Source organism: Halichoeres trimaculatus, unplaced genomic scaffold (genome assembly GCF_033239565.1).
Source record: "Halichoeres trimaculatus isolate MK-OKI-2021-1 unplaced genomic scaffold, fHalTri1.1 fHalTri1_scaffold_6, whole genome shotgun sequence".
Taxonomy (NCBI): Eukaryota; Metazoa; Chordata; class Actinopteri; order Labriformes; family Labridae; genus Halichoeres; species Halichoeres trimaculatus.
In genome coordinates this window covers 16870163-16897579 of record NW_027437184.1, presented here as the reverse complement: position 1 = coordinate 16897579, position 27417 = coordinate 16870163, and the positions used below count along the sequence as shown (strand labels likewise).

General features: G+C 39.0%; 2 protein-coding genes across 12 annotated transcripts in view; one reads left to right on the top strand and one right to left on the bottom strand.

The window, feature by feature from the left end:
* dlg4a (discs, large homolog 4a (Drosophila)) overlaps positions 1-27417 on the top strand; it is an 82386-nt gene that overhangs the window by 26583 nt on the left and 28386 nt on the right. For 6 of the 9 annotated variants that reach the window (XM_074671560.1, XM_074671558.1, XM_074671555.1 and 3 more), the window contains exons 2-3: positions 15680-15841; positions 24707-24763. In XM_074671560.1, the coding sequence (XP_074527661.1) occupies positions 15680-15841; positions 24707-24763 (219 nt within the window). The remainder of the gene's footprint in view (positions 1-15679; positions 15842-24706; positions 24764-27417) is intronic. The other 3 variants (XM_074671561.1, XM_074671557.1, XM_074671559.1) reach the window with 1 other exon arrangement.
* Positions 1-27417, bottom strand: part of zbtb20 (zinc finger and BTB domain containing 20) — a 123913-nt gene that overhangs the window by 76468 nt on the left and 20028 nt on the right. The gene's annotated exons all lie outside the window — the stretch shown is intronic.

Sequence of the window (27417 nt, the reverse complement as noted above, 5' to 3'; positions counted from 1 at the left end):
ATTATGGCTCTGTTAGAATGAATATGTACATGTATGAAGAGCTCCACATGAATTGTTCAGGGATTTGGTAGTAACATTTTAGTTTAAACATTGTTATACAGATATAACACTGATTCCTGGATCTAATATTCAATAACATTTGTATAACAAGAATCTATATCATCATCTGCAGAGAACATCAAACATCAAACTAGTGTCAGCCTAGGTGTCTGTGTGTGCATGTAAGTGTTTTTTTCTTGTAGTTTTGTAATGAAAATAGACTAATAAATTAATTACAATTATATATATATATATATATATATATATATATATATATATATATATATATATATATATATATATATATATATATATATATATATATATATAGTGGTATTTGCAGTTGTAATATTCAGCGTCCAGCATAAATGGGAGTTGCAGTTTAAAAAAAAAATAGTGTTTGCAAACAAAGGCCCACTTTTGGGGGAGTATTTTGTGATAAAGTATGCCATGGAAAACTTTGATTTTGAAGGAAAACTAAAAGTTTTCTGATAAACCTAAAGGGGTGAACTCATTTATGTTGAGCACTGTTAATTGGACATACTTGTATGTATGACGACACAGAATATGCATAGAAATGCACAGAATGCATAGCGAATATACATAAAAACATGGTTTATTGCGCATTAGAGAGTTTTTTTTGCTGTGGAGTCTAACAGCTGCAGGAAGGAAGGATCTGCGATACCTCTTCATCACACACTTCAGGGGGAGCATCCCGTCTCTTATGAAGCTCCTTAGTGTAGTGAGTGTGTGTTGAAAGTTTCAGTTTGCAAACCAAGGGCAAATAAGTGATACTAGCATTGACTGCATTTTTTAATCTTAAGGTGTAAATTGATACATGACCACATGTTAAAAACAAGAATTATGAGTGCTTAGTATGTTGAAGCAATAAAGTGTAGTTTATAATGGATTTGAGAGATTTAGTGTTGGTCAACGATAATGTGTGAATGATAAAGCATTCATTAACAGTAGTCAGTGCTTCAGTGTAAGGAGGCCCCCAAATTAAATCAGCTTAGGGCCCCTTAAAGGCTTGGGTCTGCTTCGCTGGAGTGACTGGTCATGAAACTGAGATAAAATGTAATTGTATAATTCATTGCTATACAGTGGTTTAAATGGATATTTGTGATATTTAATTCATGCTAATTACTATTTGCATTTTGTCTGGTAGACAAAATTAATTTCAACATTTGTGTGGCACAGCTGGTGGTATACTGTGGGTGTGTGCTTTGGGGGTTTTCAGAAGAGGAGGTCCTGCTGTGCTCACTGCTGATTATCCATTATTACGATTATCCTCATGGCCTCACACCTCGATCCCTCATGGCCCTCAAATATTACCCTGTTTCTTCATCAACGGCGTCACACCTTTGTGGATTAAAATTGAAATCCTCCTCCCACTAAGTCTGATTTAGCAGTCACCATGACCAACCAGCAAATGTAACTCCACATTTACATTGATTAAGGGAGAACTGTTTTCAGAATGGCAACACTATTGCTAAGTTTTCAGGCATCCACAAGTGAGCGGGTCCAGGGGAAGCTGAATGAGCCCAGACATATTAGATGTTCATAATGTAGCTGTAACAACACAAGTGGGCAATCTATTCACATATATCTATTCAGTATAGGCTTATTCCTGAATTCAGTCTTTTAACTGCCAGATTTACATTATAGTTTAATCACATAATATCTAGAATAATTTTAGCCTTCCCTCATGAAAACTACACCAAGAAAAGCTATTTGGCAATTTAGGCAGCCTGAGAAAACTAATCATACAATCCTTTCCCAGCAACCAGTGACTTTGGGGGAGGTCATTACTGATCCATCAAACACAAGCAGTGAAGTCACATCTTGTGTTCAGTCTGTCTTAAATAACTAGAGTACTTCAGTTTTATCAGCTAAACATTTTTTGGCTTTCTGGTGGTAAACGTTGAACAAACCTTATTTGACCAAAGTTGTGTACAGTGTTGTGTTGTCAGATTGCGTTCAGACAAACCCAAATGTGTGTTTGGCAAAGAGAGGGAAAGTGAGCTGGCATGCAAGTAAACAACTACAGGCTTTTCCTACTGGATGTTCTGTTAACAAGCAAGCACACATTTACTGAGTGACACATGGGGACACTGTGGACAATACTCTAAATATACACTGTTTTTTACTGTTATACGAGATAGGCATGGAAAGGGATGGGTACTTATATGGGTACTGACTGTGGGGGAATTTTCCTGTTGCTTTAAGCCTTTTCTAAGTCAATTCTCTTAATTGACTTATATATATATTGACTTACTATATGTGTCACAATAATACCTGTATTGCCTTGAAGTTATCTGTGGACAGAGACAGTGTTTTTCCGAGTCTGGGTTGGATCCGATTCACACGTTCCCATCTCCTTGAACACTGTGTCTCACATTGAGTTCCCAAGCTAAGCTGAACCCATTGGCTCATAGATAGACATAGCAATCCCAATCTCAAGAATGATAAATACTGAGCACATGGACTGGTTTGTTAGAATTGACTCTGCATTACCCTGGGCACCCATGTGTACTGTCTGTCATGTTGTCCTCGACTGAGCTATATTAATTCAACTTAAGCCATCTGAGTCTCCCGAGTCTTCTTCATCAAGTGTCAAGATTTCTGAAATTTCCTAAAGACTGATCAAATTCTGTCTGTAGTACCAAGTACCGGTTCACTTAAAATCAAAAGGTACCATATTAAGGTACCTAAACGCATCCTTGTGACTGTGACAGAGTGGAAGAGTATGCGGTTTTCCATGCTGGACATGAACATATACTGAATATACTGAAGAATGGATATGTTCTATTGAAAAACTTTGAGATTTTATTATCAAACAAATTAATATTTATTACCACATCAACACACAAAGGTACCGAAAATTGGTACCATTGAGTATCGATACCAATTGGCAGATACCGAGCATCGTTATCGTTTGTTAAAGGTACCTATCCCAGGCATGGATAGTGGGTTCACTGCAGCCTCTCAGTTTGTAACACGTCACACACTTCTGTATACCCAGTAATGTTGCTAAAAGAGGATTAATTTCTACATTTCTGATCTCTCATAATGATTTCTGTGCCACTCACTCACAGATTTAAGATTTTCCTGTTCTACCTTTTTTATCTGTGTATCAACAGAATCACACTATGCCCACCACCAGCTCAGCACTCACGTTTCCTGCAGGTTCTGTAGCCCTCAAACAGCTTGGTTCCAGTCTGTTGCAGACTTGTGGTGGGTTGTTAACAGTGGGGTTTTATTCACCCAGATCTTGTGGGATGTACTGTATACTACAGGCATATTCTTTTACTGTCCCACTATATCCTGTCTCTTTTCTTCAGTGTATCCACAGTGCTTGTTTTTCCCTACACTCTCCAGGACTGCAGTAAGTTTCTGCTAAATGTCTGTGTAACTAAAGCTGCCACATGACTGGTCATTTCCCAAGGTGATCATCCAAGGTTATTTGTTTGCATAGCCTTTGCTCTTGAAAAAACTAAACAGACTCTCTCAGTCATCTTTAATTCAGGATCTTAATTAAAAGGGTTTTTATGTGGTTGGAAGCATCCAGCAGTGCTTTAATGTGCTCTTTTATGTTTAATGCTCATTGATGGATGCAGAGCATTTATTCCAGACTGACTCTTCAGTAGAAGTTTGTCTTTATGCAGTGCTGACATGAAGGCCATGCAGTGTAAACCAGACAAAATATAGAGAATAAATGGAATTTAGTATCAATGTAATGAATGATTTATGACTCAGGGATTAGAAGGCCTTCATCTCAATATCCAGATCAATAATCACCTCAGCCTGGCAATCAATTCTTAGAGGTCTTTACTGAGAAATAAAAAAGACTGCTGTCACTCATTCCTTGCCATCCAATTACATGATTGGGGTAATGATGTTGAAAATATCAAAGAGGAGATGGTTTATAATCTCTGACGTGTTGTGTTGTGCTGGTCTAACATTTCAATTCCTCACAGTAACTGTTTTCTTAGCTTTCCCAACACACATTCCCTCCATATGGATTTGACCTATTTTATCCTGCTGTGTATGTCATCTTTCTTTATTAAGAGCAGCAAGTCACTGCTCTGACAGTAAGCTCACAGAGATGCAGCAACAACAATGTGCTGCAGCAGATATTTACTAACACTCCGCTCAGGTCGAATATTGAACCATTCGGGGACGCCTGTACAGAGGTAACTTATCCAATACTGCAGTTGCTTTAGTGTGAGTGATGAATGTGTAGGTTTGAGATGCCACTTCAAGTACAAAAACAGCGCTGTTAAAGAAATGGATTTTGCTTTACAGATCATGCAAAAAACATCCACAAGCTCATACAGGTAAATATCCTCAAGTGCTATGACAATGTGGAGCTGCAGGTTTTCAATGGCTTTTTTGAAAGTAGTCAAATATTTAAACATGCCAGCATAATCCTTTACAAATGTCAGAACCACCAGCATTAAATCTGCATGTTATTATAGGATGGGTTGCCTAGTTACACAGTCTTCCACCAAAAATCTTGAGGTGCACATTCAAGCTGCAGAAATAGTGATGGGCTGCTTTATTTACTGATACAGGCCCTAATTTATGGTGGATGGATAGTTTAATTGATCCAGATTCATTAACACTCAGAAGAGAAAGAAATAAGAATATAAACAACTTCACAGAGCACCTAGCGCAGGTATTGAGCAAAACTCTGCTTCGGCTTCACTATGAAGTGCACAGACAGAATCAAAGAAAACCATCTTCCATGAACTTTGGTTTCAGAAACGTACTTTTATTTTAGATGTGAGGTGACTGCTTGTAAAGTGCACAGTAAGACATGAGTGGGTGAACAAAATCCTGAATGTTCAGACTTTTTGAATCTGCTGGGAACATGTACAGAGACAAGAGGAAAAGGACAAGAAAGACAGAAGGAGAGTAACAGAGATAAGAAAGAAATCTGAGATGAGTACGAGTCTGAGCTGGACCAAAAACGCACACAGACACACTCCTACACACTTTGGTAGCTTGCTTATAAACAGCATACAGCTTTTTCTTTAAAAATCTCTAAGAGCTACTGGAACAAGTGTCAGCATCCATGCTAAAAACTTGAACGTGTAGCTCTTGTCTTTCTCTTCCAATGTGCTAAGCTGGTTATGTTTGAAGATTGTGTCTATGTTTAGGTTTTTTTATAGCTATGATTTTTTTAATGTAGGGGTGGACTTTATAGTTTTGTACAAACACAAACTTTCAGTTAGTTCTTCGCTAAGCTTCTTAATTCTGCTTCTTTTACACGATGAATAGACAAAAATCAAAAGCAGGTTTTCGAGGTGCATCTTAATAACCGCCCTTCAGAGATAGCTCGCTCTGATATTAGAAGTCAAACATTGCAGGTATTATTTATCGTGTGTTTTTTTATACTAAAATCATTAACTAATCTTGCACTGCTGCATGTTAACACAGCCTCGACTTATATAATTGTGGGTGGATAACTCCCAGGGGGGCTGGGGGAGGGTTAATGCTACAATCCCCCTCTACAAGTGCAGCATACATAAAATGTACACACTCAGCATAAAAAAACAGTGTGAGCATGCTTCTGTGGACAGAGCAGGGAGGGGATTAATGACTGGAGTTTATGTGCTAGAGAGCAGTGGAAAGAAGAAAAGGTAATAAGGTTTCAGCTGACCCGTAAGCTGGAAATTATGAAGCATTTAATGAAAATAATTAAGCACATTTTTGCACCTCAGGCTTCATATTAAACTAAGAATCTAGCCTCGCACAACTCTGAAAGGGAAACTCAGCAAAAGATAACAGATCTTTTTGTGATAATGTAATGTCGCTGCAAATTTAGCTAAAATGTAATTTAAGTATATCAATCACAAGGAATAGCTATATAGAGAGAATAAGAATTCTATATACTGAAATGTATAAAGGCTTTGGTCTTTTTAAACTTTTAATAATCATTAGGAATGGGTACCAAGTACAGACCAAATTCTGTCAAAAGTACCACTTAGCGATTTATGAAAAATTAAAAGGTACCATGTTTGAGTACCTAAATGCATCCTTATGACTGTGGGGGAGTGGAAGAGTGGGTGATTTTCCTTACTGGGCATGAACACAGCATTATAGGGTGATATATTGAATAATAAATATATTAAATTAAAAAAAAACATTCATCATTAAACAAATTATTTTTACCACATAAAAACAAAAAAGTGCTGAAAATTAGTACCATTGGGTATGGATACCTATTGCCAGGTACCAGGCATTGGTACTGTATTGTTTCAAATGTGAAAGGTACCATCCCTAATAATCATTATGTTCTGTATTTTCTGTCTGATGATGTTTCAGATGAGTTGAATTTTTCAGGAAGAGGTTTCACAACCCTATGCACATATTAAACCTCAAGATTACAGCTTTTCATATTCAAGATTTGAAAGCAATTGAATTGCTTGTCATTTAAATGGGAAATCAAAAAAAAAAGAAAAAACTCAATCTTTGAGATCTACCTAAGACTTTGGCCAAAATTTGTTACTTCTTCTAATTATATGAAAAAGTTAACCCTGTTTGTAATTATGTTATAGAAGAGACTTGGAGATAAGGAAAAAGAAGCTAAAAGTTTGAAGAGTGAATGATCTGAAATCTCAGGAAACCATTTCTTCGTAGTAATCAACAAATCAGGTATTCAGGTTTTCAGATGTATGACGATGTAATTTACTAAACCCAATCTGCTAGAAAGATGATCAGGGCTGCATTGATTTGAAATCCAAAGTAAATATTTCTATATTATTATCAATATTTACAATCAGAAATCCTGTTGAGTGGTGTGAACTCCAAAGACAGCCAATTACACACTCAATAAAATGCTACGTGCACTCAGTGCATATTAAGATGTTATAGCCATCACTATTTGTCAAGTTTGGGATCCGTTACATTTTTAAGATCTTACAAGGCTTGAAAAATCTTTTAGTGTGGGTGAACACTAAACTAAAATATTGTGTTTTACTCTTTTTTAATCTGCAGTTTTTCTTATGTATCCTTCTTGTATACAAATAGACTTGCACTTCCTGTAAGAGTCCCAGACAGACAAGATCAGCAGATCCCCGCCCCCAGCAGAAGTACTGCACCACCATGACGTAATTTACTGTATCTATGATTCTAATCTCACTATTAAATATAACAATGATACATCTGGTTGGCTCTTATCAATGATGAATGGCACTACTAAAATGAGATTCAGAAGGTTACTAATTTGGTTGAGATGACGTAAATTAAACAACTATGACAGTGACATTTAAAAGAATATTAAATGTTGAGAATCAAGAAGAGCTCAGCATGCATCCAGGGACTTTATTTATTTATGACTTTTCCTGTTTCACTGAAGTAATATCAGCCTTTATGTGGCAAAGAAAGCCCAAAAGGGATTTTATTTTTAGAGAAAGTCTCAAGTTGCCAGGGACTGTAATGAGTCTCGGAACATGCACCACTGAAAGTAGTTTTACATGTCTGATCAAAGTTTCAAACAGACAACTGAAAAAGTGCTTTACAGCAGAAAAGAACCTCAGCTGTCTCCCTCTGGGTAAATGAGCAGATGCAGTGAAGGTGATGCTTAACATAAAACACCTTTTCTCTGTAGCACCATCTGCATTTATTAACCCGCAGCATGGGCTTATTTTACACTTTTTATTACGTTTCATGAGCAAATGTGATTTGGAGCTGCAGCTGGTTTATTTTATTTTATTATAAAGAGTAAAACATCACCATTCTTCTGTCTTTGGCCTAAATTATCTGACGTGTACTAATAAAACTCTTTTTGTTTGGCTTGATGACCAGGTAGGAGCTTTGTGTTTGATGTTAATTTTTCGCATTACAGAGAGATTCATGTGGCTTTACAAAAAAAGATGTAAATTTGAGCATAGAGGGTGAATCTAGAGCGCCTCCATGGAGAGATAAAAAGCTCCTCTTTGTTCGCGCCCCTCTCTTTGATTAAGGCTGGATGGATTCTTGCATTAAAATCCATCGTGGTGCAGTTCTAAGCTCTCTGCCCCATGGTGAATGTGGAGTCTGTTGTTGATGCAGCAGCATAGCCACAGGATAGCAACACTTGTCAAAGTGTTGTGCTGAAACACCTTGGAGAGTAGTTTGAAGTTAGCGCTGGCAGACGATGAGTGAATCTCCTGTGAATCTCTTGGGATTTTACGTTCACATGACAAAAAAACAGTTGTACTGGTAGGTGTTGGCTGGCACCAACAGTTGTAATAATGCAAATGAGATGAAAGCTGTATTCAAATTCTGGCACTTGTGGAGACACCAGAGAGTGAGAATTATCTGAAGAGGCAGATTTGGTTTTGTTTAGTTGTTGTGGAGAAGAGAGAGTTCAAAAACAGTTCAGATGACAACCTTAGACAAATGTTGATCTCTTTCCATCCTATGAGGAAGTGACGCTGAAGAACGGCTTTTGTCACTTTTTCTCTCGAGTTGGATGAAGCCGTCAATGAAGTCTCTAAGTGTTAAACTTGACAGAGACTGTGGGCACCAGATGTAATCAGAGCATTAAAATGGTCCATTTTATTTATCAAAGATATTAGAGGGCATTCAGCAGGGCGGACTACATTAGTCATCAAGAATGTTTACAGTCATTTAATTCTATCAGCACGTCAGCAGCAACAGGTGATGTTGCCAAACATGTCATCACAGTAATTATGACTAACTGGTGATAACTGTTGGTTACATTTAGTCACCAAAACCAGCGTGAACAGTGAAAAAAGAAATCTGACTGACTGCTGGTCATACACCAAACATACACAGAGTCCTCTTGGGGAACTTGTGTTTTCACCTTTTCTTCCTCCTGCTGTAGATTCCTTTTCACCACCCTACCTGACTTCCTCACTCGCTTTGCTGATATCATCATTACCATGGAAACTTAGCTGTCTTACCCTGATGCTAATGTGATTCATTCTAACTCTGAGTAGATAATAACAGCCTATACGGTCAAGAAAGGGGTGGAGGAAGGCCATACTACCTGACATTTTCATTCAAATGACATCTGGTTACAGCCATTTATTGGTTTGATGCAATAATTAGGGGTGAACCCCTCACTGAAGATGAATGAACCTGAACAAGACAACTTATACAAAACTATTTTTTCTCCCTCCAAAGTTACATTTCATATGCTGCAGAAGGTAAAGCTACTGTCAAATCCAGAAGTGTTCCTGGGAAAGACATTTAACTCCAAACCCTGGTGTCTGTACCAGCAGTGTGTGAATGAGATAAACACTGAGGGGTGCTTTACATTTGCTGTAAGCGTATGAATGTAGTGGAAATGGTGAATGTGGCATATAATGACAAAGCACTCTGAGCGGTCAAACAATCAAAGAGCTTTACAAACACAGAGTAAATTCACCATTCAGTGTTTGGAGCAAAGTCCACAATTTACAGTTTCTGTGCAACTGTGAAGCTTTTTCCAGCACCATATTTTTTTTTTTCATCCTGCCAGCTACTGGTACAGTAGTTGAGCTTAGTAAAGGTAGTGTCTGTAGAGATAAGGTATGGCTGAACCATGTGAGTACATAAGCTTTAGCTCACCAGAGCACTGAAATCAGTTCAATGAGGAACCTCTCAGATATTTGGGTCCTGGCCCTGACTGAGACATGGATCTCCCCAAAAAACACAGAAACATCAGCTACACCAAGATTGAACTATAGTGTTGCAGCAACTAATTATGGTTACTTATGGCTACATTACTCTACATGGGGGAATGAAAGAATTCTTGCACTTAACGGCAGCACCTGCAGCCTAGGGATGGGTACCTTTCTCATTTAAAAGGATGTGATACCGATGCAGGGTACCTGGCAATTGGTATCAGTACTCAACGGCACCAAATTTTGGTATTTTTTTGTGTTTATGTAGTAAAAAAACATCAATTTGTTTAATATTAAAATCTTAATGGTCTTCAATTCAACATATTTATTCTTTAATATATAACCTGGCAATGCTGCGTTCACGTCTAGCATGGAAAGTCACCTATTCTTCCACTCCCTCACAATCACAAGGATGCGTTTAAGTACATTTCGCTTTTACATGAATCGGTACCCGGTACTTTTGGCAGAATTCAGTCGGCACTTACATAAGTAGCTAATTTAGTACCCATCCCTTCTGCAGCCAAATAACTTGTAGCACACATTGTATTAACTAAGGTTTTCCCTTCTGTCTAAATTCTTGCTAGTGTTGTACATTGCTTTGGACAAAAGCGTCTGCTGAATGAAACTGTAGAACTGTAGAAAACAAGACAAACCCACTGTCTACTACCAGTTCACCAAGACTCACCCCTCCTCTGGTCATTTGTTGTCTCAATAAGAAGTCTTTTCATTCATACCACAATATTTGTCTGTACATTATTAGTGTGGTGGCTGTAAAGAACTGATGAAGTGATGAAGAACAGGGCAAAGAGACATAGACAGTAGGCCAAATAAAATACAGCTGCTTTTAAACGAAGTGCATTCCCTCTTTAAATTTTGGGCAGAGTTTTAGCAGTGTTTATCAACTCTTTAGAGCCTACCTACCAAAATACACCAAATGTGTCTCTTGTCCAGCTCCACTCGGTCATGTCACTGGATCAGGTTTTTATTCAAGTCAATGTGTCAACTTAAAACTCCATTGCCGTACAGCTGCATCCCTGCTCTGGCAGGGTGCAGCAGATATGCTACCATGCTATTTTTGTTGGATGCCAGAGCTGTAACACACCAATTTACAGCAGGGCATATATAATGGACCAGGAAGTCGTGCACGGAAACCACCTAAAAACACCCAGTAACTTTTAAAATAAAAAAACAAACCATGTCATGACTACATGAACAAACTGAGTGTCTCAACAACTGTTATTTTCACTTTCTCTTGCTTCAAAAAATATCTGGTTTACTTCAAGTAACTGTGCTGTATGATACTCTATTTAACTAAATGCCTTCATAGTAAGACCAGGAGTGTGGAGGACCACAGTCTTAGCACCCAGCATTATATTCGCCCACAGTCCATCAGAGAAACGGATAAAATCATCAATGAATTGATGGAAATAGAAAAACTGAATAGCTTTAATTCTTGAAGGATGCAGAAGGGAATCTTTTGCCTCTATTTTACACCTGGATGTCCTCACCTGGTTCCTGAAACAGCGCACACATTAAATGCATTTGCAGTATGAGTGTCTTGGAAATTATATGCCTGAGAGGTGAGGTTAGCTTTCATTCCATTCCCTAATGCACAGTAATCTAAATGCTCAGGCTCAGTCCTTGAATTACAATCCAAGATGACAGCAGATAGCATTTGACATTTACTCGACATTAAGTTAACTCAGTTAACCATTGAAGGGTGGGCTTATTCAGCCATTTAGTGTGCCTCTGATTTAAAGCTGGGAAAGCCTACAATCTGAGGAGGCACTTCTTATACTGACCATTAAAACAGTGACTCCTTAAAGATGTACTGGATTTTTATACGATGATTGATATCTTAAAGACAGACAAATGTAGAGATATTTTCTTGCATCTGTAATTAGGCTGTTTGTAAAGTACAGATATTCCTTTAGGCAGTTACAAACCAACTTTCTGTAAGGAAATAGCCTTATGAAAGATTTTCATGTCTGCAGAGCGGGATAAAATCATTTATCTTTGTCTGTCTTAGCACAGCAGCAGACATTGGAGGTTATTGCATGTATTTAAGAATAAAATCAGTTGATCACCTCACAAAACAGCTAAACTAGTATTTAAAGGTATCTTTAATAAGTGCAATAATTCCAGCTGGTTACAGTCATCAATATCTGTGAGTTAGTTTGATTTAATTCTGAATTTGCAGAAAGGCACTTTGAAGGATCAACGCAATCCAAGAGAAACACTTGAATCAAACGAACAACAACAACAAACATTGATTCTATTAAGATTTTTTGGGTTCGATTCTTTAATATCTACGATTTTTGCGATTTTTAGTTTTCTTTTTTAACACCAGACCATGTGAAAAAGTTAAATGATGATGATAATGTCTACAGACTATATCAGGAGCCATATTTTCCCATAAAATGCATATCATGTGAGTCAGAGAGAAACAATTTACCCTCTGCTGGAGAAAAGTGGTAACTTTCAAACAAAGACTGAAATTGAATTGTTTAAAAAAGAGATTTTTTTGCAAAAAAAAATCACGATTTTGATATTGCTAAACAAAAAGTACAGATATAACAGTTTCGTTTTTTTTCCTTCCACCCCTATCAAGCATGCTTTTACTAAGAGCAAAGACAGGGGAACCTTAACTGGCCTGAATCACAATCAAGTCAAAAACACAAATTCAAAGTCAAATTACAATTTCAAGTTAAATTGTGACTAAGCGTGTATGTTAGATATATATATATAGGGTATCTGACATCAAAAACATGCATTATTTTAAAAAAAATCTGACAGTATTTCATAATACATGGATTAGTTTGAAAAGGGTGTAGATTATGTAAAAAGCTGCAGGTGTTTTAAAATGGCTAGACATGAAAGTTTGGCTGCTGCTGCTCTCATCTCTCCCAGAAGGTTGATGTCTTTGTTCTGAGGATCAGAGCTGCCTGTTTTTTTTTTAATTTCAGGCAGGAGGTATTTAAATACAGGCATCAGGTGATTGTCATTATGCTTAATTAACCAGCTTGAAATCTAGAATCAACTCTTTAATTTCAAAGAGTTAAGTTATTGACAGACCTATTAAAAATACAGGCTGGTTGAAAATCCTATTTGATAACAGATTTATTATGTTGTACTCTTACAGTCTTCTGTACATTTAAAAGGTCTGCTTTTGTGCTATTCTGCTACACAGAACAATAATTATACAGCTCACTGGTCAGAAGAATTGTGCCTCAGCCCCTCTCCAGAAGGACACTTTGTAACGTATATTAAGCGTTGACAATAACATCCCCCACCGCTGTGACAGAAGGCAAAATGGCAGCATGAATGTTGGTCATGCAGGAAAGTTGGAAGCAGTGGAGAAAAAAAATGCCCAGGGCTACTTTCTTCTGAAAATTATTATAACAAAGATACCCTCGAATTTTCAAATAAACAGGAAGAAACTACAGCCCTCTTCCCTCTACAGTGTTTTAAAAAGGATTTTAATTCACATGTAACATACAAATGAGGCGCTAAGTTAATTTACTTTGCTAACATTACTCTTTATGAAGAAACAGAGATGAGTCATTATCCAGCTGTTTTAGCCTACAATGGTGGTAGCAGTGGCTGCCTCCGCAGTGCTTGATGTAGATAAACTGATTATCTTCTGCTTATCAACTTGTAACTATAGAAGTGTGCAATCAAATTGTGTTTTCTCTGGTCAGTTCTCATGCTGCCGTTTCCTGCTTCCCCTTATTGACAGCCTCACTTTTGTCATCCTAGCCCATCCCCCCTCACTTTCCCCTTTATCTTCATCTCTATTTCACTCCCTCTCCTTCTTGCTGTCTCAGTGTAATGTGATCCAGGACCAATGCTGGCAGCCCCAACTGTGCCACTGCAATCTCTGCTCTGCTCTGGTTGCTAGGCAGCCTGTCTGAGACGGGGCTCAGTGATGCACCTCCCTCTCCGTCTGCCTCTCAAACAAAACAACAACAAAAATAAAAAAAAATAAAAAAGTAAGAGGAAGGGAGAAGTGGCCAAGAGGATTGTTGGGCTAGTAGCCAAAATTCAGATGATGCTTCCAATTTGTTTTGTTTTCAGAATGAGTTCCTTCACATCTGCAGTGCAGCAGAGCATATTGTGAGCCTGGAGGATTAGTGGAGCACGGATCTGTTGAGAAAAAGAGTCACTAACCCACAGGACGGTATGGCGGATCCATGCTGTGATGCTGCCCACCTTCTGATGTGTTTGTGATGGAAAACGCAGTGTGCAGGTTTTGTGTCATCACGCCTAGAATGAAGCCTACCATGTGTGGCTAACACAGTGGGCTGCTGGCACGCTGCCCAGGTGTGGGATAACGGTAGGGAAGGAAGGTTACGGGAAAGAAGCTACATGATTTGCTGCTTCTGTGGAGCTGCTATGAGTCATGGGCTCTGGTTGTCCATGTGGTTGTGGAGGACAAACACTTTACTCGACGCACAATGGCAATATTTGGAGGCCTCATATGAGGTCTTCTTGCACTTGTGGGCGTCACACATGTGACAACATGAACCCTCTTTGCATGTAGTTTACACACATACTTGGATGCGCTACACCCTGGTTGGAGGTGGTTTGTCCTCTACATTGTTATATTACAGGACATGATGGGAGAGTACATGACAATGACATGTAGTCTGGGATTTCAGAGGTGTTTCAACACTATTTCTATTTCCACTATTTCCTTCTAATTCTGATTCCCATAGACACTCATATTTTACCTTATTCTGAACAAACTCTTGATCAGCTGATGAACAGCCCATTTCAGTTTAACTGTTGTTTTCAATAAATTCCTTCCTCAATTTTTTTCTCTCACCCCCATGTCTTCTTTTTTGCATTTTGAAGCTTTTCTTACAGGAATCTTCTGAGGATCCAACAGTGCAAAGTGTAAATCGGTGCATTTTTTTCAACTGATCTTAAAATTTTGATCTGGAGTGTATATGGACATAGTTTCCACAATGTGATCTATCTGTTGTTGGGATGGGCCATGATTTTTGAAGACTCAAATAGCCGTTAACATCAAAATTGAACCGTTCATGTGAAGCTCGATTGCTTGGTTCTGTCTGCGGCAGATCACAGTTTTATGTCAGATGCTAGAAGTTTTGCACGGAAATCATCTAAAATGCCCATTGACTTTCACAGTAAAACAAACCAGACCAAAACCAGATCATATTTAACTTGACCACGTCGACAAACTGACATAATGAACAGAGCTAGACCAGAAGTGAACAGGCTGGAGGATTTACAGCCAAAACGAGAACATGGAGATGTTCAGATATGGATTGAGAAGTGCAGGAACTCCCTCTAAAATGAACAAAAATAGTACAGTGTGAACTCTGATGATAATCCATGTGCAGAGTATAACAGCCCTCTCCCTCTTTGTCAAGGTATAATGTTGGCAGGTATGTGTGTGGGCGGCGGCAGCTTGTGGGGGGGTCTTCGAATAATTTTCTAATAGTTATGAGTTAATAACAAATAGCTCTTTTGCTTGAAATGCCCATCCCTAATGTGTTCCTTAACAGAGTAATGGAGCTAATCATGGGTGGGGGCCATATTGGAATAGGCGGGCTTTGAACCTCCTTACTAACAGCTATATGGTGCAAGACCTGCCAGTTGTGTGAACTGCATCTTTGGGCAAACTTGTGATCTTCATATCTTCTTAACCACCAAGTTAAGAAAAATTCACCCTGTGTACAGAGTGTGAAGATAGTGAAATTAGTGACCCAAGCATTTTTTTTTAACCAGGCTGTGAATATAATTCTTAATGCCATAAAGGTCCATGTTTTGGCTTGGTGTGAATATGGTTTCTAGTATGTCTGCAGTCAGCTTCAAGCAGACACGAACTGCCGCTTTTAGCCTTTCCACAAAGGCTCCATGTTTTTAAACTGGAAGTTTCCCCTTGCGTACAAGTCAACCCTTGTCATTGTTCTTCCACCAACCAGTCCTAAGCTGCTATTTAAACCCAGACCTGTTTGGACTGAGACTTTCTCTGTGTGTGTCTGCAGAAGTACAGGTACCAGGATGAGGAGACGCCCCCCTTGGAGCACAGTCCAGCACATCTGGCTCCAGGGAAAAGTGCTGAGATGCTTCATATGAGCGACAAGAACCTCGCTGCCATGGAAGCCATACATGGCTACACTCCACACACACATATCTCCCCTGTCAAGGTAGGACAAACACACTCTCACTCACTTATGTACACTGTCGATCAATAGCTAACACTATTACAACTGCAACACTGAGCTGTCAGCACTTGAAAAGGCGGGTGTTACTGTGTTACAATAAACATACACATCCTATTAAGCTGAACACAATGTAAAGCAAGCCACGTGCTGCCGGTCAAGAACACTCCTGGAATTCTACAAATTGTAGACACTGTTTAAGTGTATAATTGTATTGGCTGGGTAATGGAGGATGGTGACTTTTTAAATTAAATGAAAGGATTACCTGTGGCATAAAAACAGACTCAAGATTTAAAATCCCAAAACCTGTTACTTAAAGGATTCACTGCAAATTGCTTTCCTTTCTTCTTTTAGGTATTACATCCTCTAAGCTTTTAAAATATATACCTGAGGTTTCATTAGGCTTACACACACACACACACACACACACACACACACACACACACACACACACACACACACACAAGATTCATTACATCTTCAATACAAATGCAATAAAAGCATAGATTACTGTACACCTAAAGCTATGTTGTCTGCTATGAGATTTTTATTTGGTAACATAAATACTTTAATGTGTGTATAATTTAGTTATGACACATCAGGTGATGACAGCAACAAATGCAATCTGATACGCTGGACCATATGAAATCCAAAGTGCCAGTGCACAGTGGTAATTTGATCACCTAAACAGTTTCAGGATGTGGTTAGAAATCGATTGAGAACGTGTAATAGGAGAGCATACATACTGAAATCATGTCTGTCATTACCGTCCAGAGTTAAATTCTGACAAAAACAGCCGGAGTATAGCAGCTACAAAGTCTTAATTTAATGCAACTACAAATCCCACAGTCAAATAACACAACTGACACCATGGGGACTAGGTGTGTGATCATACTACAGTCTTAAGTGCACTAACACATACACATGAAAGCAGGAGTGAGCTATAATACACTTTATAGCAATTCATCACATATGCCCACACATATTTAAGAGCTTGATTGGTGATTAGGACTTAAAAGGTCCTCTGCTTATTTGTCTGGAGGCGGGAAGTATTTCCCACATGGCAGTAAACTGATGTCCCAGGGGAGCTTCTACATTCAATAAAAAGCCCTCTTTTCATCAGCAGGGAGGAGAGGCTGACTTATTAGGACCTGCAGCAGTTATTCCAAACATACAGAGCCTGTTCAGCATGAGATGTGAAGGCCACAGAGAATCTGTGTGAATCCTGTTAGACTGAAAGAAGGGGCACTAAAGGTTCTTCAGGTCAGCTCATGGAAAGGTACATCAAATTCATCAAGGGGCACAGTTTACATGCTGATGTCTCGAAGACATTAGCCACGTATACATGGACCCAAATATTCCGCTTGCATTAGGTTTATTTGCTCAAACGGAAAGACTTTAACCTTTGTATACACCTCATTCCTAAAGAAAAGTGCCAATCCGAATGGACATTTAATTTGTTTCACAGGGGTAGAATATTCCTTTCCCCAAAATGATTGAGGTATCATATATCCTCTCAAACGGAAAGTCGTCAGGGTGCGTTCTTTCAGCGCATGCTCAGATATGACGTAAGACGCAACTAGAGATGTTCCTCAACCTTAAAAATGGCCGCGAGCCGTCAGCTCTGGACTGCTGCGGAAAGTTTGTTTTTGATCTAAACTTTGAAAGAAATGAACATAATATCAAGACTGGACGGACGACAAACTCGCAATACGGAGTATTGCAACACCGTGATAAACAAACTGTCATCCTCCAGCTTTGATAAATCTTGTGATGTTTACGTTTTTCTGCGCATGCCCCATTGACTATTCTGTTTGATTACAGCGGCGCATGTAGACCAGAGATTGGAATATTCCTCTCCATGTATACTATTGTTTTCGGAAAAGTCATTGGGAAAGATTCCATTCGGAAAGACGAAAAACTCCTCATGTAACCGTGGCTACTGTCTGTCCGGCTTAAAGTTTATCATAAACAGATACCTTACTATTCTCTTGATTTTTTGATGAACCATAAGAAATTACCAAAACACTCAAAACAATGGGAGTCAACTTCAGATATTGTCCAGAGCTACTCTTTTACATGCCTTTGTCAGATTTGTCTTTGGTCTAATTATGTGTATTCTGTCTTTTTTCTGACATTGCAAGAACATTTAAACAGTAACATTTGACGTATCAGTAAAAGAGTAACAAGGCAGATACAGGAGGAAACAAGCTCCAAAGCTCCGTGCAAGCCAACAACCTCATCAACACACCCACTGATGTGTGGTCTGGACAGCTTAATGCTTGGTTCACACATCAGCTACCTCAAACATTACAGGTACGCGGTGCTGGTGAGCTGGCAGGGTAAAGTCCTTGAAGTACACAGGTTCTGACATTTTATTTCTCTCACAGGTTTGACTCTTTAACACAGTCAACAATTTTTGAATTAAAGACTAAAGGGAATTGTCACAGATTAGACCACTTCCTAGCTCTCACTTATATCATAATGCGTGTTTCCATTAGGTGAAAACACCTCATTCACAGAAAACGGTCCACTCTGTGACATGTATATGCAGGGGCCAGTTCAGAACATGTACAGACATGATTGAGGGATTATGTCAGGGTGTCAAACCAAAGTGTGAATCAGGCAGCCACTGTGGCTGATGGGGGTCGACAACCACAAGGTGGCACATGTCAGTCATTCTCAATTAGATTCTGAGGGATTTTTTAGAGTGATGCATAATCAATGCGAAGAAAATGCACTAATGAGGAAAATATATATGAGAATAACTGCATAAAGCATGCTATTGTTTGCTTTGACAAAAGTGTGGTTTTTCTTTTCTTTCTCAGCGATCTTGCTGATTTGATAACCTTTTTGTCCCTGTAGAGTATATCATCCGGCACATGTATCAAAGAGCTCAGTAATTATCCACAGCCGAGGGATGGGCCATTTATTATAGGGAATTCATGGTCTCTGATGATTCAGATCCAGGACATGACTCATTCAGTTGTTTCCCAGAGGCTTGTGGTAGCAGGTATTAACTGCCAGTATGTGTGAGGTTCCATACAAAAAATAGCATTAGATCAAATAATTAAGTAGCAGGTGAGGCCGTTAGTATTACTAATCAGTCTATAGATAAACACCATTCAAAGATAGCATTTGCAGTAGACTTCATTTGAACTGATAAATCCAGTGGAATGACCACCAATGACCGCCAGTGACAAATAATATGCCTGGGCAGCTGAAATCTACTTGGCCACAGACCTTTCCTCTTGTCCAGCAACCATTTTAAACCAGGGAATAAGCTACAGCATGGCACATGTCAAGCCATGTTAACTGAAGATGATTTGGTTCATATACCACAATATCACATCTTTGCTCCAAGGGACTTAACTTGTATTTCAAAGCCATCCTCTTTGGGTTTCACTTAGATCAAATTTGAATGTAAAAAAACAGTCACCTAGGCCAAAGTGTGTTTTTCCAGGAAACTGGAAATAGTTCCTTAAATTGCACTACACGGTCCCACTGAGATGCATTTGTTCAAGGCTGTTTTTGTTAAAAACAGAAACTTCTGAGCCTATCATGGGAATTTGTTGTCTTGTGAAATATCTAAACGGAGAAACATTTTTTTAACCTAAACAGGATATAATATTTACAGTGCAGTCAATTTTAGCGTGGGCTGTCAGCACTTCCGCAACAGAATGTGTCGGTAGGAGGAAAACACTCTGGTCAAGGACCTTCATTAGCCACCAGAAGAAATATCTGAAAATAGACTGGATGCATATTCCCCCGCAGTATGTTAGTGTCCAGTCTTTTGCACAGAAAAAATATCCCTTACAAGCTGTGCTATATATATGAGCTGTCCTTGTGAGTCTTACTGTCCTGGTATTGAAATTAGGGGAGATTTTGCCAGATGGCTGCCTTTGCTCGAGTGACGTGCGAGAAAGGAAAGGAGCAGAATCCTCGCTACAAGGCGGCCCAGCTGGAGTGGTTGGACAAACCCTTGACCATATAAAGCTGCTTTGTGGTGTTCAACATGCTGTTTTACTTTACAGCAGTGAAAGTAAAAGAAAAAAACTGACAGTGCTGACGAATATCTTCTGCTGAAAGATGAAGTGGGCTTGTTTACCGCATTGAGTGGGCTGAAATGTTTACTGCATCAGTTTATTCACACTGCCCTGTACTCGATGTAGGTTTCATGACACCATGGTCTTAAAAATAAATCAGTTCTCTACTTGTTCTCTGACACACTTTATTTCTAACAGAATTTGTGTTATTCATTTCAAATTTTAGCGTCTGACTTCAAACATTTTTCAAGTGTTTGTCTTCCTCCCCAATCCATGAAGGGGGACTGCATGTCTGAGTCACTGTGACAAAATCTTTCATATTTTATCTTTTATTCGCAGCGTCCCAAATTCAATTCCAGCCGGGGACCATTTTTGCATGCCATATTATCTGTATGACGAGCAATACGTAAGTAGTCTGAGCGCTTGTGTCTGGAGTACAGCATTTATCCTCAAGCTGATAAATGTGGCACGGTGAAACTCCAAATGCAAACTAAGCTAGAGCAGCTTTGACACTGACAGATCTGAGATCCATATGAATAATACTCAGGCCCTAGCCACTTTGGTTTCTCTACTGCACTCTGCTGTCTAGAGGAATTTAAAGTTTCAAAGTAGGCTTCAAAACATTCATATGAATGCTCCATCCGGATAAAATTCCTCTTGAAAGACTTCTCTGCAGAAGTCCATCAAAGTCTCATCTATCTTAACATGGACTATGAATATCTATTTGCAAATTCAAAATTCAGGTGATGAACACTTTGCCCCCAAAACTTTGGGGAAGAATTTAGTACCGTCATACACAAATTTTATTTCATTTCAAACCTTTATTTCTTCTCGCAAATGATATTGAGGTTACCCTCATTTCTAATGTTGTCGAGATCACAGACATATGAACAAATAATATAAACAACACAAATGAATCAATTACAATTGCAAAAGAAACATTTAAAACAGTTACAGTAAGAGGAACAGTAATCCATAATCAAGGTCTTAAACTCTGTAAGAGTGGGAAAGGCTGTTATCTCTAGTGTTTGTTGAGGTGTATTACAAGAGTAAGGAGCATAAAATAAAAATGATGAAAATAATTTGCCAAATTCACTGTAGACCCAAGGGACTTTAAGAATTAGCAAGCTAGATGAACGAGTTATGTAGGACCCATCATAAAACTCCATCATCCATCAGTTTGCCATCAAGGGGTTTGAAGATACACAAAAACAAATGTTTGTATATCTCTGATCAAGAGATGGCCAGCCAACCTTCTCATAAAGGAAACAATGATGCGTGTTGTACCCGTCACCAGCGGAGAGCACAGTGATATACTGAGTCCAGGGGCTTAAGAGTTAGAACTGCTGAATGTCTGTATATTATATCACTGTAATCTCAAACAGATAGGAACATGGCTTCCAATCTTTTTGCTGCTAGATATTGAAAAATAGGATTTATTTATGTGAAGGAAGCCAACTCAAATTTGCCGCTGGGTGGTAAGATTGTTGACATGGTGTTTAAAGGTGAATTCCTCATCAAGCCATATCCTGTGACATTTAAACTCTGTGACTCTCTCAAGTTTTGATCCACTGGAAGTAGATAGTTGTATTATGTCAAAGTTAGTATTCTTAGCCCTGGAGAACAACATGAATTTTGTTTTACTTGTGTTAATTGCAAGTTTAAGATTTATGAGACACTCATGTAAATTGTTAAAAAGGAAGTTGCATATTGTTTTTGGCAGACTCAACAGTACCTGCAATACAATAAATAACAGCATCATCAGCGTAAAGATGGGCCTGACAGTTTTTTTTTAAGTGGAAATAATGTCATTACTGTACACAGAGAAAAGCATTGGGCCCAGAACCAAACCCTTTTGGCACACCTCTATCAATCAACAAAAAAAATCTGATTTGGCCTGACCTACTGTAACACTTTGAGATCCCTCAAACAAATAGTCCTGAAACTATGAACTTGAACTTTCATCCAGGCCAATACATGATAGTTTTGGCCAACTGTATCAAAAGCTTTTAGAAGATCGATAAAAAGAGCAGCACAATGTTGCCTCTTGTCTAACACAAATATTATGTCTTTGGTAACTAACGTAATGGCTGAAACTGTGCTGTGATTCAGTCTGAAGCCAGACTAATATGGAGGCCGAGGATGGAGTGATCTGAAAGAAAGGACTTGAGTCGATTATTGATGAAGTTTTCCAGGACTTTTGATAAAACAGGGTAATAAAGAGATTGCGCGGTAGTTGTTTAAATCTCCCCTGGCACTACCTTTGTGTAGGGGATCACATGAACAAATTTCCACAAATTTGGAAATCTGACAGTAGAAATTGAGATGTTAAAAATGTCTGCTAACCATTTGGAGATAATTTGCACGGACAATTTAAGGAGAAAAAAAGGGTGAAAGTTATCTGGAATCTAGGATTTGTAATACATGCAATACCTCGAAGTTAAAGATGGCTCGAAAGGAGAAATAAGAGGAGCGACTCTTAGCACTCACATTGTCAGATTTTGCTTTTGTGTTTACATTAAGAACACCCTGAGCTGAAAAAAGCCCAGGAGTGAGGCTGCATTGGTGGGTCCCTCAATGATAGTAGTAGTCCAGGAATGGAGCAAGGCATTGTCTGCTACTGATGGGCCAAAAATAATAGTATACATGAGCTTCTTGGCTTTGTGGATCTGGTAGAGTGTGAAAATTCGCTTTTCCACCTCTGCTATTTTACTGGAAAGACGAGTACAGCTGCCACAATCCGACGTTGAGGTAAGTGGAGCCATAGTATGAAAAAGTAGACCAACTAACTGCAGGTTTCAGTTGTGATCGTATAGCACAGGTGTTGACTAACAGAGTAGATCCAGACGTGGTTGTATGCTCCTAAAGCAAAGAACAAGCCAGCACACACGCCTCAGCGGGGCTTCGTGTGCTGGTATAGGATAAAAAACTTTGAAACTAAGTATTTGAAGGCTGAGATCTTTCATTCTCCAGCAACATGTACTTAAAAGCAAGCAAACTTTCAAATACTGACAGTCAATGTGTGTCAAAATACGTTAAAATGAGAGAAACACAATTCTTAACAGAGCTACAGGCATCAGTTGCAGGACAAATATGTGAAGCAGTGATAAGAATGCCTTAAGATCTAAATTACAGCAACAAAAACTATGTAACTAAAGAAAATACACTGCAAAAGAACAGTCTTTAGGTGTATTTTTTCCCATTGCATGAAATAAAACATGTTGTTCTCAGTGTTCTGGGATCCAAGCTTGGCCCTATTTCTATTTCTGGAATACTGCCATAATTTATGAAGTCTTGTATTTTGTCTTCAGGGACAACTGGGTGTACTCTGGAAAATAAAGGTCTGGGCTTACTAAGTTCAAAGTGAGGTGTCTGTGTGGCTTTATGACAGCAGTTTACGTTGTTGAATGTTCATGAAAAGTATATAAAAGTAACCAATCAAAGCTGATAGATAACTGGAGATAAAAACGGTGAAGGACGTTTTGTTTCTTACCCACTCAGCCTTTTGTCAGTGGATGTGTTCATACTGCATGTTCTTCTGTGTTAGCTGTAGTAGTAACATGTTCTGCCTGTTGAGTCACATTGACATAATAGTTTATATAAATTATAAATATTATAGATTATAAAAATGATCAAATCTCAAATGAAATCATGAATCATTATGATTACTTCCAAAAAAAGCACTTACCAGTAAAAACAAATCCCAACAAACTCTTCTTAATTCAGAAAAATAATAAATGCACAGGCTGGGCTGGGCTGGTCTGGCTGGTCTACTAAAATAGGAGTCCTGGTTGTAACCGTTAGCTTCTGATGAACAGTAAAACTATGCTCTAATAATTGTCTTAATTCGACACTTTGGTCTCATGACCCCGTTGATCAAATTTATACTAGTATTTTTCAATTTTCATGTCTCTTATGAGTTTAGTGCTTTCCCTCCTCTTTTTTTGCACTTCACGTTCCCCCTTCTACACTTGACTATTTGTGTCTGATCCAAACAGCAGAAGGGTGAAAAGGGAGAGGCATTAAACTACCCGTTTCAACGTCTTTACCTGTGAGAATAGACTCAAATTACGGTTGTTTGTTCACATGTGTGCCATCAGAAATAAGGACGGGTATAATGTGTGACAACTCCTGCTGGTGATCATGCAGTGAGCCCAAAATATCTTGTTGAGCTGATACTAGAGTGTTAGGGTTCATGTCAGTCAGTCAGGGGAGAGAGATGTATGGATAGTATCAGTAAATATCAGTATCAGCAGAAATCCGCCTCAGGTATTCTTTCTTGGATCAGCAAACACAGCTGTCCCAACAATCGTTCTTTAATGATGTGTTTTGCTGCAATATGCAGGACCTTCCAGTTGGAGACAGTGATGCTGCACTGCATTGCTGCTGTTTGTAAAATTCATAGGCACAGGATTTATGATTCAAGGAAGCAGCATTAGCTGCACAGCATGAAATCATGTCTGCTTTCTCAGAAATCATGTTTTTTGTTTATTGAATGTATATTACTATATTAACATCAAAGTGTAAATTTAATGTTGATGTTTAACCTTTTTAAGCAGGGCATATGGTGTGAGCCTATTACAGTTGTCATTAATGATTTATTCCAGTTTAAATATTTTAGTTTCATAGTCTTAGGACCTGGTTTTGGAAGTGGTCGACTGTGAACCCAGAGTGTTTCATAAATTAACTTGTTAGAATCTTCTCTAATAAATAAAGAAAGAAGACAAAGTGGTGCCCGTTGTTCTCCCCCCGTACCCTTCGGCATGCCCTGCACAATTACAATCTCCCTTCTGTTGTTTTGCAGCCTGTGTTGATGTCTACGGGACACACTCCAATGTACACCTCCGCTGTTTCCACACTGGTAAGAGCACAGCAATCCGTGCCGCTCTGTCACCCTGAAACTGACCGACAGTACCATCATCTGTCATCATCATCAGTCTGATATGTGTCCTCATTTCCTGTCTTTGCTGGATTTCGTGTCACTTAAAGTTTGGATGTCTCTATTCAAACAGACATCTGCCTGTTCGATGCCATTGTATCTGTGCTGCCAGAGTATGAGGTCATCTGTTTCCTGATGATATCAGTGTGCTCACACTCATTGCCATTTAAATCTCCTTCGATGAATGGTTCTACTTGCACCCACTGACTATTTCTGGAGTCTTGAATCACATAGAACTAGAACTGTGTTGTAGTCCCGTCATCACACTGTAATGCAGGATACCTAAAGGAATACATTTTGGTATCTAGTCGTATGATTATGTTATAAAATGAAGTTACTGGAAAAAAAAAAGAAAAGAAAAAATGTGCATAAAACCCCAACATTTGGGGTACAGTGGCATTTGGAATATTTTATTAAGCATGAGAGTAGATCGATTCAAAGATGTAATCATTTGTAGGACAGACTGGAGCCTGCAGGTGTCAGTGTTAGACTAGACTCAATAGCTTTTATGACACTGGAGGAAGCTTCTACTGTTTTTCAGGAAGAAACTGATTACCTTATTATCAAACAGTTTACATAAACATCATGAGCCATTAATGGAAAAAGGATGCTGATGGATTATTTCCTTTTTTTTATTATTAATTCAAATGATGACTAAAATTAAAATCAGCATCTAGTAACTTAAAGGTTTAAGAATTATTTGTAAAGGTGGGAAGACAGGGTTATTTGAAGGAGTGGACCATAAATAGTTGTTACTCCTGTAACTATTAGTGGTGCAACGGATCAAAAAATTCACGGTTCGGATCGTATGACAGATTGGGGTCAGGTGGATCATTTCAGATCTGATCATTTTTCAGAACAGCAAAAAGAAAAAAATTAAATAAGTAAAATCTAGCCTATGTCCACATGATTGAAAAAGAAAAGAAATACTGAAAAGCAAACCTTAACTGATAATTTCACATCTTTCTTTTCAAAAAAACATTGATGTCCTCAATGTTTGGGGACAGTGTAGACCTCTTTGCAGTCATTATGTCCCCTGCTGTAGAAAACACTGTCACTCGGCACAGAAGTGCCAGGCACAGCGAGATAGCATCTTGCCATCGTGGCAAGGGTATTCACACTCATTGCTTTTGCACCACGCCAGTGAATCACCATCCACTGGAATGCCGTTTGCTGCCTGGTAGGATGCCACCTTCCCTTTGATGGTGTCAGCAGAAGCCTTGCCTATGTCCCTGTTCGCAAAGGTCGCTCCCAAAAGCTCCACCATGGCTGACTTCTTTTGTGGAAGAGATTTGTACAAGTTTGCTCCTGTTGACTCTGTAGCCTGACCCTGCAAAAAAATTATTTGATAACTCAAACCAATTATGTATTTTCGTGTTTCATGAGGTGAAACGTGGCAAAAACATTTTAATAAAAGCCATTATTAGTAATAAAAATATGTAAAATAAATGTATATGTATTTTTTCTTTACCTCTTCACAGTCTTTAACGCCCCGACAATTCACAATCTCAATAGTGAGATCACTGTAAGTCCTCTGGCGTACGGCAGGGTCTATGTGAGACGAGGACTTCAACCTGGGATCCAGTGCAGGAGATCTGTGAAGGTAGTCCACTAGAGCAGGGGGTAACATGTATCTGGGCTTCAGGTTCTCTCCGATGGCAGTTTTGACATGTCTGGTGATGGTGCTGTCTTCCTCACTGGAGGCCATGCATTGCATCTTTGTTTTGAGTGGCAGGATCGTGGACACAGATGGAGTTTCAGTGCTCAACAGAGTTGTAATCGTTTTGAGGAGTTTGAGCACCTGGAGGACCTCCTCTACCACTTTCACATCATCATCTGACAAGCTGATGATGCCTCTGACATTCTTCCTAATGATCTCTTCAGTCAGTGCAGAGTGTGTAGCTGCCTGCTGCTATACATAACATGCCAACATATCAAAGTTGGAGTTCCACCTTGTTATTACATCATGTATGAGCTTGTGAGGAGGCAGCTCTAGCATTTCTCACTTTGTCTTAAGCACATGAGCAGCTGTTGTGCTTTGGTGGAAATTGGAAATCTTCTGATCCTCTCAAGGAGTCAGTCTATCTTATCCACAGTGATCCCCTTTTGCCATGCTAAATGTACTGCATGTGCAAAGCACCCTATCTGTGGGCTAAGTCCTGCCTCGCTCACAGCATTTATTTGGTTTCTGGGATTATCTGTTGTGACTGGCATATTAGTATTGGGTCTCTCTATCTTCCACTCAGCCACTGCTTCTGTCTGTACCTGTGCCAGGTTTGTGCCTGTATGACTCATAGAGGGGGCGTGTCAGCAGCACATGTCTCCCTACCCCACTCTGCTGTGATGCAGTGAGCAATCATAGTAACATAGCTTTCCGTTGCCCTGGAAGTCCACCCGTCTGTGGAGAGGGCAAAAGAAGATACCCAGGATAATTCATCCTAAAACTTTTGTCTTTTTCTGCTCCTAAAGACTTGGCACGATGGTCTCACTGAAGATGGTGCGTGACAGAATTGCACAACATGGCTCAAGCACATTCAGCGTAGGTTTAAACCTGCCGTCTTGCACAACGAAGTATG